Source organism: Silene latifolia, chromosome 5, assembly GCF_048544455.1.
Source record: "Silene latifolia isolate original U9 population chromosome 5, ASM4854445v1, whole genome shotgun sequence".
Lineage (NCBI taxonomy): Eukaryota > Viridiplantae > Streptophyta > Magnoliopsida > Caryophyllales > Caryophyllaceae > Silene > Silene latifolia.
The window spans coordinates 4,816,474-4,828,966 of record NC_133530.1 but is presented as its reverse complement, the minus strand read 5'-3'; the positions used below and the strand labels follow the sequence as shown (position 1 = coordinate 4,828,966).

At 35.3% G+C, this 12,493-nt stretch overlaps 1 protein-coding gene and 1 non-coding gene across 2 annotated transcripts; both read left to right on the top strand.

The window, feature by feature from the left end:
• The first annotated feature begins 4,558 nt into the window (after window positions 1-4,558).
• Window positions 4,559-6,570, top strand: LOC141655821 (uncharacterized). The gene is made up of 3 exons (XM_074462858.1): window positions 4,559-5,699; window positions 5,782-6,324; window positions 6,438-6,570. The coding sequence occupies exons 1-3, from the start codon at window positions 5,181-5,183 to the stop codon at window positions 6,519-6,521; spliced, it is 1,146 nt and encodes a 381-aa protein (XP_074318959.1). The 5' UTR covers window positions 4,559-5,180; the 3' UTR covers window positions 6,522-6,570.
• Window positions 6,571-12,177: 5,607 nt separating this feature from the next.
• LOC141658078 (small nucleolar RNA R71) lies at window positions 12,178-12,284 on the top strand. The gene has a single exon (XR_012548987.1). It is a non-coding gene; the product is annotated as a small nucleolar RNA R71 (small nucleolar RNA).
• Window positions 12,285-12,493: the final 209 nt, after the last annotated feature.

Below are 12,493 nucleotides of genomic sequence, written 5' to 3'. Positions count from 1 at the left end.
GTTCGAAACAAAAGATATCTAGTTAAGTTAGAACAACTCTTTACCAAAATCCTCTATTTACTAAAAGAATAGGTGAAATTATGAATTTTCCTACTCAAATCACTCTCAACTATAAATTGGGCCCTAATAGTAAATAGGTTTGGTTATTCTCAAATATTGGATTTAAATTTTTGTTTATTCTATGCAAATGTTGACCTGCTTTATAATTCTTTTTTCTCAATATTTGTAGAGAAATATATTACACTTAAATACTTTTTAAACTACCATATATTTTACATATGCTATATTCCATGATATACATGTCAGTTTGTAAAATTACTATATATTTTACTCATATTATTATTAATCACATTTTAACCATAAATATAAATAATTATTATATTAAAGAATTTTCTCCATCACAATCATCTTCGATTTCTTATTTGAAAAATACATCGCCGAAATACTAATTAGTGTAATTTTATAAAATACGAAAATCTCCCTAAAATACAACACCAAATACACAATATTTATTAAAATTAATAAATGTAATGATATTTTGATTTTTCTTATGTAAAATTGTTCTCAAATTTTCCTTTTTTCTATCTTAATAATTAATAGAACACATCAATAATGTAGACTTTAACAGTAAATTTGAAGTGTAATTATTAATAATGCTAATTTCTCTATATACTACAATCTAAAATACTGTGCATTTGCACGAGATCTAAACTAGTTTGGTATTAATTTAGAAGTTATGAATAAATTACACATGATTTAATGCAATTAATGAAATTAATGCATGTATTAAGTATTTATTCCTTTTGTAGTTGCTAAAATACAACCCATTGAATTATATTTATCATTACCCTTGATTTAATGCTCATGGTTTATTTCCTTCGTTAATACATAGTGACGACTGACGACAAATAATCTGTTAACCAAACATAGTAGGCAATATTTTATTACGACTAGAAATTAAAAAATTGATTAGGTAGACAACTAGTAGCCTAGTAGTTCTTAGATCGTACATGGGCCTGGACTGCGCCCGTAAAAAAGGAGAGATGATCTACTTTATAAGTCGAAGAAGGTTGTATCTCAAATCAATTGGTAATAGAAAGAGTAGTTCATTAATTTATAAACTAGATTACACTTCTCTTTTTCTGTAATGTGAAAGAAGGGAGACCTAACATGTGAGTAGTCACGATAATGTTAAAACAAAATTTCGTCCGTCCCACTAGTGTGAAAAATCTTATTTTTCGAGCTTACATTTTAATATTACCCCTACGTTTAGGTTGAAATTTTTTGTCCCCATTGACTTGAAAATTGGCTCGGCCAGTGTCCAGCTCATACCTTGAACAAATCGTTTACCATCCAAGCCTATAAGACAAATTTTTATGAGGTACGACCAGATATTAAAAAAATGGCTTAGGTAGACGAGTAATAGTGTTAAAATAATATTTAAAACAATAAAAGAAAATAATACTCACTCTGTCCCGGTCATTTATTGTCTTTTTTCATTTTGGGTGTGTCAGTCATTTGTTGTCCTTTCTATTTTAGGAATGCATTTGATGAACAATTTGCTCATTCACACTCAATTTGATCCACATGTCATTTAGTAATTGACTCTCTCCTCTTTTCTTGGTCTTTGTACCAAAACAAAAGGATAACAAATGACCGGGACGGAGAGAGTACTTCATATAGTGCAGACTGCAGGAGATGTAGGACTTACGAGTGTGAAACAAATTAGAGTTGACAAAAAATCAATCACCATTTTGAAAAAGAAGATCGAATAGAGATGGATCGGCAGTTGGAGACAGCGGCTTGGGGTGGAGATGTAGGGTTTCTAAGAGAAGCAGTCGCCGTACAACCTCCCGAATACTTCATCGCTCAAAACGACGTGGGAAGGTCCATCCTCCACATAGCTGCAGGTGAAGGCAAGTTTGAGTTTATGAAAGAAGCTATGAATATTCTGCCTAAAAATATCCTAAAACAACTCCTCGTCCAGACCCTAACGTCAGATTTGTATACTCTGCTTCACGGAGCAGCTTTAAGTACCGACATCTCGGCCGTCAAGTGTATTAGAGAAATGTACGAATCATTGTCGTGGGATGATGACGAGGATCATCTCAAGCCGTGGTTAGCGTTAACTACTAATAATGAGACGCCGTTGAACCTCGCTTTGGGGAAATATAACAAGGATAATGAGGAATGTGCGATGGAGATATTGTTGATGGATTCCGAACTAGTGAGCTGCACCATTCCTGATAAAGATGGTAACACCCCGCTATATTATGCGCTCAAAAAGGGTATGAATATTGTTGCTGAGAACATCTTGATGTCTTCCCTCCCTTTCACTTCTATTGTCGGCTCCTCAGATCTCTCGTTGCTTGTTAGTCTTGCTACTAATTGCACAGGTCACTACTATTCTTTTTTTTTTTTTTTTTTTTTGTGTGTTGACGAGGGATCCGCAGCCGGTATTTTTGGTGTGCACTGGGTAAATCCTCGAGGCCGTCTAGGACATATTCGGGGGCCCTGTTCAAATGAACGGGTTGAACCCCCTTATAGACGGCCTTGCCTCGGGAGTACGTGATAGGCTATCAGCCTACAAACCACGTATATCAAGTAAGTTACCTACTTTTATCTTATTCATATCACCCAACACGTCTTAAGATTAAGACAATTATACTCGTCTTAAAATGGGTTATCGATGAAAAATCATTTATAAATGTTAGACCACGGTGAAGTAAACCTACAAATAAGGTCCTGTTTGGTAAACAACGAATTAATTTCAGTATAAGCAGATTGAAAAAATAGATTATAAATGATAGATTTTATCAGAAGGTTGGCTAGCATATTATAATTAGCAGAATTAATTTGAGTGTTTGGTAATTGGCAGATTACGATTAGTAGATTGTCAGTTTTGTTTGTAAAATGGAGAAACATTTTCTATTTTACAATATGTTAACCAATATGACAAGGTAAGCAACATATTGACCCCAAATATGCTGTTTACCCAACACTAAAATTATTATATTGATTACTCAAACATGCTAAGAGTCTAAGACCCTTGAATATGCTAAAAATGACCAATATGTCGTTTACCAAACAACGTCATAGTATAAGTTACAAATATTAGAGAAATATGTAAGTGATACTTAAATTTTATGTCAAGAACATTTGAGTAAGACTACTAAAAAAACTCTATCATGTAAGATGATGAACATGATCGTATTTCAAACTTAATTTAAAGTAAATTCCAAAATATGGGTATCCTGGATATCCGCATTCGATCCGATTAGTTTGAATATCCGAATATTGAATATCCAAAATATTTGGTTTGGATATGGATATTGACTTCAGGAGTTTTTAATATGGCACTAAAACTTGGGAGAGACGGTCTCTCACTAAGTTATTGGGAAACCAATATTTCGTACCCTTTTATTTGTATTCCGTACCCCTTTTGTTGTTGATCGTAACATAATAATTTTGTACCTATTTACATAATAAATGTACCAATTTTATCATTAATCATGATTTGTACTTATTTTATTAGCTGTAGATTTCAATAATTTTAATTTAAAATACAAAAAATATATAGCAATTAACGAATATCATGAAAACGAAGCCAACTTAATGATAAAGTGGCTTGAAAATGTGTACATTTAGACATTAAATTTGATCATAACTTTTACGGAGTAGTATTTTAATGTGTGTTGTTGACTATAATTTTTATCATATATAGATAGACATTACATTTTTCAACATTTTAAAGGAAAGTGGGAAGAACTTAGTGAAAGGAATGGGGCTAACTTTTAATTTTGAATTTATTTTTCGGGTAGTTTTCTTATTACTACTACCATTGCACTCTCTGTTACCTTTCCTGTAATCAATTAAATTTTCATATAATATAACCAAATAAAGCCTAAACCCGATTCGTGCATAATATGTACCATGACCCAGTCATGTTAGCTGACGTTTTATCAGCCCAAAAAATGTTGGATTCACTAGATGATTAAGTCTTAACATCTGTAAACAGAGAAAGTAGTGAGGCTGTTGTGGGAAAAATATGGTGGCTGTTTAGACAAAGATGGAAATTCCACCTTGCATTCCGCCTTGCAAAAAACGTCAACACAAGAACTTGCACTAGAGACTCTGTCAACCTATCCTGGCTTGTGTATGATTTGTAACAATAAGGGCGAAAGTCCCTTCTTTCTTGCTGTCAACTCTGGCTTCGAACTAGTTGTCGATGAGATTATGAGAATTGTCGAGCTGCATTTTTACATGCTTCGTCGCAATGATGGGACTACTGTTCTTCATAGTTTATCCTCCTGTCCAGGTACGTTTCTTTTATTTATTTTAAATGGTTGATTGAGAATTGTTAATTAGTTGAAAAAATAATAGATGATTGGATTAAATCTATGAAGAGTATGGATTTTAGGTAGCTGAGAGGGGAAAGGACAAATTAGGTACCTTTTTAAAATTTTAACTTAAAATTTATTGATTAAAGTAACTTGTTAAATTCAACAACGGGCCTAAGCCGTACCTAAACGGGGGAGAAAAAGTCTACAATGCAGACCTAAGAGAGTTCCACTCTAAAACCAATTGGCAATAGAGGGAGTATGCTATTGACTTACAAAGTGGTAAATCTTCTCCTCTTTTATCAATGTGGACAACCCTTACATGTGGAACGTTGGGTGCGGCTCAGGCCCGTTGTTGAATTTAAGTGGTAATTCATCTCCTCTTTTTCGTCTTTCTAAATAAAGTACACATTAAGGTATTAAGTTTTAAAAAACTTTTCATAAGGTGTTAAGTTTTAAAGAGTACAACATTAAATTGTGTTTTCATCAATTAATCCTTATTAACGATAAAGTTGTATCAGCTAGATGAGATTGGAGCAACTAAATGTTTAATGAAACAATAAGTTTGACTGTTACTTGTTTATCTTAGCGGAAAACATAAAATGGCTATAGAACGAAACTGATAGTCACAGTATGTTGAACTGCTGTGTTTTTTGAACAGAATTACAAACTAAGATAAATTGCAGCGGAAAAATAATCAATATGGAATTCATATTTCAATATAATCATTTTTGTTTGAAACCTTATGAAGAAAGATCAGAACTAGGATCGATGCACACATTAGATGGAAGGACTTGTCATCGTCAACACGAAACCTAACATTTTCTAATTAATTTTATCATGAACGCAGAGAAAACTGGCACAATGTTGCTAGAAAAGTATTGGTGGATGATTAACATGCGTGATGAACATGGAAAGACAGCACTCGACTATGCCAAACTAGCAAATGTTCGTTGGCTAGTAAATTTATTGACCAAACCTTCTCTTATCCATAAAGAAGACTTCGATTTTACCGGAGCTTGTAAAAGAGAAGAGAACGTCGCTGTTATTGCCTTTGTCGAAACATGCGAAGACCTTCAATGGGCTTGTCGCCTAAAAAATGATAGCCCTTTACATCACATCAAATTACCGTCTTATAAAGATTACCTTAACTTTCTTAAAAATCCAGCGATCACCGAGCTTAAGAACATGACAGATCATGATGGTGCAACTCCGTTACACCGTGCACTGGAGAGGGAGGATATAGATTTCGTTAAGGCACTTCTACTTGATGATGAGGTCAAGAAGACCATCCAAGACTATCATGGCACCACTCCTATGGACTTACTCGCAAAGCTTTGTAAGAAAAATGACGAATGGGTATGTTTAAACAACTTCATTTCTGTGATTACTCGCAAAACTTTGAAAAGAAATGACGGCCAGTGTTTGAAACAACTTGCAGGACAAAATGTGCAAACTAATTAAAGTAAATCCAGATCTGAAAACTTCGTATATTCAAGAAGGGGCCAATTTGGAGCAAATTAGAAACACCCTCTCCGTTGTTGCTGCGCTTTTAGCAACAATTACTTTTGCTACAGCATTCACTCTACCGGGTGGTCTTAAAGGTGATACTGGGGATGCGCTTCTTGCTAAGAAACCAAGTTTCTTAGTATTTTTATTGGCAGATGTATACGCAATGTGCACTTCTATGCTGGTCCTATTCTGCTTGATTTGGTCTATGGTTTCAGAACGAGACATGGCTAGGTTATTGGTCGATCGAAGTGTGTTCTTACTAATGCAATCCTTATATGGCACCTTGTTAGCATTTATGACCGCCGTCTACACTGTAATAGCAGACAGTTCTTTATGGGCAGCCATAATTATCTTTGTCATGTGTTCAATCATCGGAATCTCAGCAAATCGAACCATTTTGCATAAGGTGATTGCCAAGTTAGTTCCTGCAGCAAATACAGAAAAGCAAGATCAAACGCGGTTGCTTGAAGAGGTAAGAAAATAATATAATGTTACATGACCATTTTTGTTATTTTTCATCACATAATCGTAGAGTTACAGCGATGACCATGATAATATCGTTTTAATTGGATTTACTATTTTCAGGGAAGGCTGGTGCATCTTGAATGGAAAACGATATGTATACCTTGCGTAAAATTTAAACGGTCCGTGCTAGAGAAGATGCAGTAATCTGTATTGATTTGATTACTTCTCTCAATGACTATCTATGTACATGTTACACTGTATAGGGGGAGATGGAAGATGTCTTAGTTTAGTAGTTAAGACGGAGGTATTATGGATAATAGGTCCCAGGTTCGAATCCCCTTCCTTTTATTGTAATGCGACTATGTGCGCGCATCGTGAGACCAAAAAAAAAACACTGTATAGGGGGTTTATGTTTCTTTGTATTTGTGTTTGTACGAAGTATTTTGTATGGGTGAACGACATATCATTCGGATGCTATTATTCTAATGGGAGTTACGAGGATAAAATTTCTTGACGTGATAAGATCTTCTATATAATAAGATTGCTATAATACTATTCCTAATTCATAAAAAAGCATAAAAAAGCATACTGATTCTGTTGTAATGGAGGCGTTTCATTATCCAATGATAAGTTAATTAAGGTGATATGAACAAATATAGGGAATAGTTGAATAACAATTAAATTGACACAGGATAAACATGGTTCGATCACTAGTAAAATCACTGGCCACATCCAGCCAAAGAAGAAAAAAGAATTCCGTGAAATTTGGAATCCCTCCTTTTTTTTCTTCCTGTTTTGTTTGATGTGTTTCTCAAGAAGTTAGTTGATTTTTTTTTTTTTTTTTTTTTTTTTCTGATTTCTCTCTTAGTATAATATTGGAGAGATAGTCGACTTTAGTATGCTCAATGGTGTTTTTTCTAAAAATCAATTGGAAATCGGAGGAATAAGTCATTGGTTTACGAAGTGGATAGTAATCTGATTTGAGACTGATATGTGACTATTTTGTGATGTTTTACCACTTATATAATGCCTTATCACATGTCATTTTCGCTTTTTAGAGCGATTTTTGGTACAAATTGCTTCCCTTTAGTTCATTTGGCTTTAGACAAAGCTTTGTATGTGAACAAGGTAAAATGAGACGGAATTCATGCATTTTGGAGCCATTTGGATGGAGCAAGGACTTGAGTGCAGAATCCTAGCTTAGGAGCGGTCTCGGCTCACTTGAAGACCCTTTGGATGAGCTCTCAAGACTCCTTGACCCTTAAGGAGAAGTTATGAAGCAAGTAGAGTCGTCCCTATAGCCATATGGAAGAAGGGCAACCAGAGGCAAGAGCTGGAAGCCGTCCCTAACCTCGTCCCACCGGGACAGACCATCTGCACCAGTCGGGACAAATGTCGTCCCACCGGGACGATTCATTTCGCCTATTTTTTTCTTTCGGTTCACCTCTATTTGTTTTGCAAACACTATATATACCCTCACTTTGTAATGTTTAGGACACAAAACCCTAGATCTAGTTTTTCATTTCCAAGTTTTGAACTTTGTTAATCTTTCCTTAATCATTTCATAATCAACCTTTAATTTCTCTCTAAAATTAGCCTAGTTTTAGATCTAGTTTTAGGTTGTAAGAAGATTGAAGTGATTCACTTTTCTAATCAATACAAGTTTCTTACTTTAGCAATCTAGTTGGTATACTTTTCTTCTCTTGTTCATTTGTTTACATTTGTCTTTCATTTTAGTTTTGCATATTAGTTTAATTGTTGGAAATTATCTTGTTTGTTGCTCGAATAGAGTAATTCTCTCTCTTGTTTGTTTTTTCATGCTTGCGAGTTATAAGTTCGTCTGATAAAAATTGAATTCTTAGTTTACTTAGCTTGTTATCAAAGCCTCTTCCTTTTTCTATTAATCTATCGTAATATTTGTTTAATTAGTTTATTATCATAATCTTAGTCACCAATTGCATGATTAGATATAGGAATCAAATTAATAACATGTCAATTGCTAAAGTATCAAACTTTATCATTTGTTTAGTTTTAAGCAACATGATTACTGAGTAGTCCTCCTTTAACAGTTAGGACTCGATGTAACCCCAACATGAGTGGTTTATTTAATTGATTCCCATTAAAAAATTGTTGTTGGGGAGGATTAGTAAGGGTAGCTAGGCTAGAGGATTGATATGATGAATTGGTCAATTATGGGTAATGTTGGTTTGTGACCCTTGTCCAGCAACGAAAGTTGGTTAGGTCAGGAATCGGGTACCCAAAAATTGGACCTATCGCTAACCTAGGTTGAGACCGAAATGGAGAACCAATGAAAGGGAGGGCACCTTGTGGACGCGGGCCCACGGGGGTCGCTCGGGTAGAAAGCGAGCAAGCTTTTGCATTTGTGGAGTCGCCACCAATTTATTGTGGAAAATTGGAAACCGTTCGAATACTTCGCGTCATGTCAAGACACAAAGTAGTGACATGAACACCAAGAACTCGTTACTCTTAGCATTCTATGTCTAGAATGAGTCTCGTGGATGCCAATGAACACGGATGTTCACAGAGATCTGGAGTAAGGGGTGAGGGTACGTATTAGGAAGCTCTTTTGATCGAACACCTAATCCCGCCCGCCTCGATAGCGGCCTCTACTAATGATTAGGGAAAATCGTCTATACTTGATATGTTGAAGGTTATATGCATGCTATGCAACATCCATTAGATTAATCCTAGCATGTGAGAATTAACTAAGTCGGTGAACACGTAATTTAACATGCATTAATGTCGAGGTAGAGATTTAGGTTAATTGCATGTGAGAGCATACAAACAATAATAAAGAAATACAATACAAATACAATAATTGAAAATTACAATAATTACAACGAATTAATTGATTTACGTCGAAAATACATTTGAAACGGACGATTTGAGAAAAGAAAGAATAAACAAATTAACGAACGGATTATTAGTGATAATACGAATAATAGTTAATTAATACGTAATTAATAAACTAGGTCAAGGCAGAAACGGGAGTTCAGAGACAGAACTCAACCCGAAACAAAGCAAATGAGTCCGCGTCCTTTGGAAGAGGCGCAGCAAACGCCGCGTCGTCTCCTTCTGAGTTCGATTCCGTCGTGAAGCGGAATTGCAAATTGTTAATATTCATTGGTGATTTAAGGATCGATTATGGACATTTGACTCGGATAGAAGTGATTTAACAAATTATTTACATATGATTGGGTCATAAAAACAATAAAACATGGATAAAATTAATTAGGACAAATCAATAAAGAGGTTGATTACGGGATTAATGATACAAATTAACAAACTAATCAAATTAATTAGGTTATTAATGACGAACTAATGATGGCAATGATAATAAACAGATGAAAATATATCAATGAATGAATTTCAGAGACTCAATATTGATGAATCAAACCTCTAAAAACCCGAATTAATTTCAATGACGAAAACCCGCAAATATGAATTATGAGGGATTTAAGTCGGGACTTATTTTAATCACCCCACCAACAATACATTCCCCATTTCTTTATTTACTAAAGTTTTATACTTATTTTAATCACCTCACCCCATAACAATACCCCACCTCACCCCACAACAACACTTATTTTAATCAACTTACCCCCAAAACAATACTTATTTTAATCACCCACCAACAATAATACCCCACAATACATTCTCTCTCTCCAATTACCTAACCCACTACAATATTTTACCTTATTTTAATCTATCTCCTTAATTCTAGTACCCCCCATGAATAGGGAGGTTTGTCTAGAATAGGAGGGAGTATAAATTAAGAAGGTTAAAATTAGTAACTTTATGTATTATTAGTTGTATAATAATATAAATATAAAATAAATTTTTGATGAAATTTAAGTGAAAAAATAAAAATTGGGGTTGAATTTCACTTTTTGTTAAAGTTATGGGGCTTGATTGTTACAATTGAAAGTTAAGGGGCCTAATTTTACCATTGAATAAAGTTAAGGGGGTAAATTGCTACTTTCGCGCAAATCCTACTATAACTCTAATTGTATAATAAGCAATGTACAACCACTATATATTTATTCGAGCTTATGTGTAATTTTTCTAAACTTTTCCTTGTTTTTTTTTTCCTCCACATCAATGATTTCGTTGTAATGGGGTTCTTGTTTCCCTAATTATATATTGTTTCATTACCAAATTCCATAATTTACATTTGTTGAGACGGATGTAGTACTTGCTAATTACTTTCCATCTTAACAGATTCTTTACATTTCACTTGTGAGGGGTATATTTAATAAAACGTAAAGAATTTGTTGAGACGGATGTAGTACTTGTTAATTACTTCCTTTCCAATCACTCACAAACGATGGATAATAAGGACAATTAAAATTTTTTGGTTAAAAATTACAAATTGTGTCACTTCTGTCAGTAACACTTAATCGTATATATATGAATCATTCACTAATAGGTCCTAAACTACTAGGGCCCTAGGGCTCAGCCGCAAAAAAACACCTCAAAGCAATAAGCAAGAAAATAACATCGGCAAAAGATTGCTTGAGAAATATTGGTGGATAATCAACTTACGCGATGATAAAGGAAACACGGCCCTTGACTATGCCAAACAAGCAAATGCTCTTTGGCTAGTAAATTTATTGACCAACCCTTCTCAAATACGAAAAGAAGACTTTGATTGGATTGAAGCATGTAAAATAGAAGAGACCGCGGCTGTGTTTGCCTTCGTTGATAATTGTCAGGACCTGCAAAGGTTGTGTCGTGAAAAAAATGACACTCCACTCCACCATATAAAACTACCTACTTACAAAGATTACCTTAATTTCCTTAAAATTCCGTCAATAGCAGAGCTCAAAAACACAATTGATGCGAAGAACGTAGTTTGATTTCTCTTTTGAAAGTAATTAGGTTTTAAAAGTGTTTAAAGAAAAGTGACGGAAGTGATTATATACTTAATCGCATTATTAACAAAACCCGACAAATTATCCCCTGTAAACCGGCTACTCGATCGAGTAACTGACCTACTCGATCGAGTGCCGGCTACTCTATCGAGTACCTAAGGCTACTCGATAGAGTACCCTACAGGTCAGAAACTATTTTAAAATGCAAAACACCCTTACTCGACAGAGTAAGGCCTACTCGATAGAGTACCCAGAGACTCATAAAACTGTAGTATTACATGGATTGTTGAAGAGGTTGGAAATTTTGTTGGAAAGGCGGGTTGGTTGGTGGATTGAGCGGTTGGAATTGTTGTCTTGGTTGGAAGGATCTCCCTTGGAAACCCGGTGGACCTTGGTTGAAGGTTGTGTTTTGTTTTTGATCTTGAAAGTTTGGTTGTTGTGATTTTTGTTGGAAGGTTGGGTTTTGGACATTTTGAGAACCATAAAAGAAGTTTGGATGGGCTCTCATTCCGGGCTGATATTGGTTGTTGTTAAATGCTTGCTTGGCCGGACTAGACTCTCATATCCCGTTCACTTGCTCCATGGAATTTCCATCTCCTACCATCAAAGGACACTCATTGGGTGGGTGTCCTTGGTCTCCACAAATCTCACAACTATAAACTTGGTTCCTCATAGAAGAATTGCTAGATGTGTTGCTTGAACTCATCAAGGCAACTTGTTGCTTAAGCTCTTCAATCAACCCTTTAACTTCAACATTATTGGCCGATTCAACCGTGGACTTTCCTTTCCTCTTGTGCCTATCATGGTTCCAATGAAAGGTACGAGAAGCCAACTCCTCAATGAGCTCTTTCACCGTCTTGTGATCTATTTTATCCAATGCTCCCTTTCCCGACCCGGAATCAAGGTTCATCTTCATTTCATTGTTCAACCCTTCATAGAAATTGTTGATGAGCTCATCATCCCCAATCCCGTGGTGAGGACATAGCCTTTGGAGGCCCTTGTATCTCTCTCATGCTTCATAAAGGATCTCATCTTCTTTTTGGGTGAAGCCTTGAAGCTCACTCTTGATTCTTGCGGTTCGTTGGGGTGGGAAATACTTGTTTAGGAAAGCCTTAGAGACATCATCCCAAGTCCGAAGAGAGTCGGGTTCACAACTTTTAAGCCATTCCTTGGCACTTCCCCTCAAGGAGTAAGGGAAAAGCCAGGCGTAAGGCATCCTCCGACACTCCGTTGGCCTTGAACATGTCACAACTATCCAAGAAATCGTTGAGGTGCTCGTTG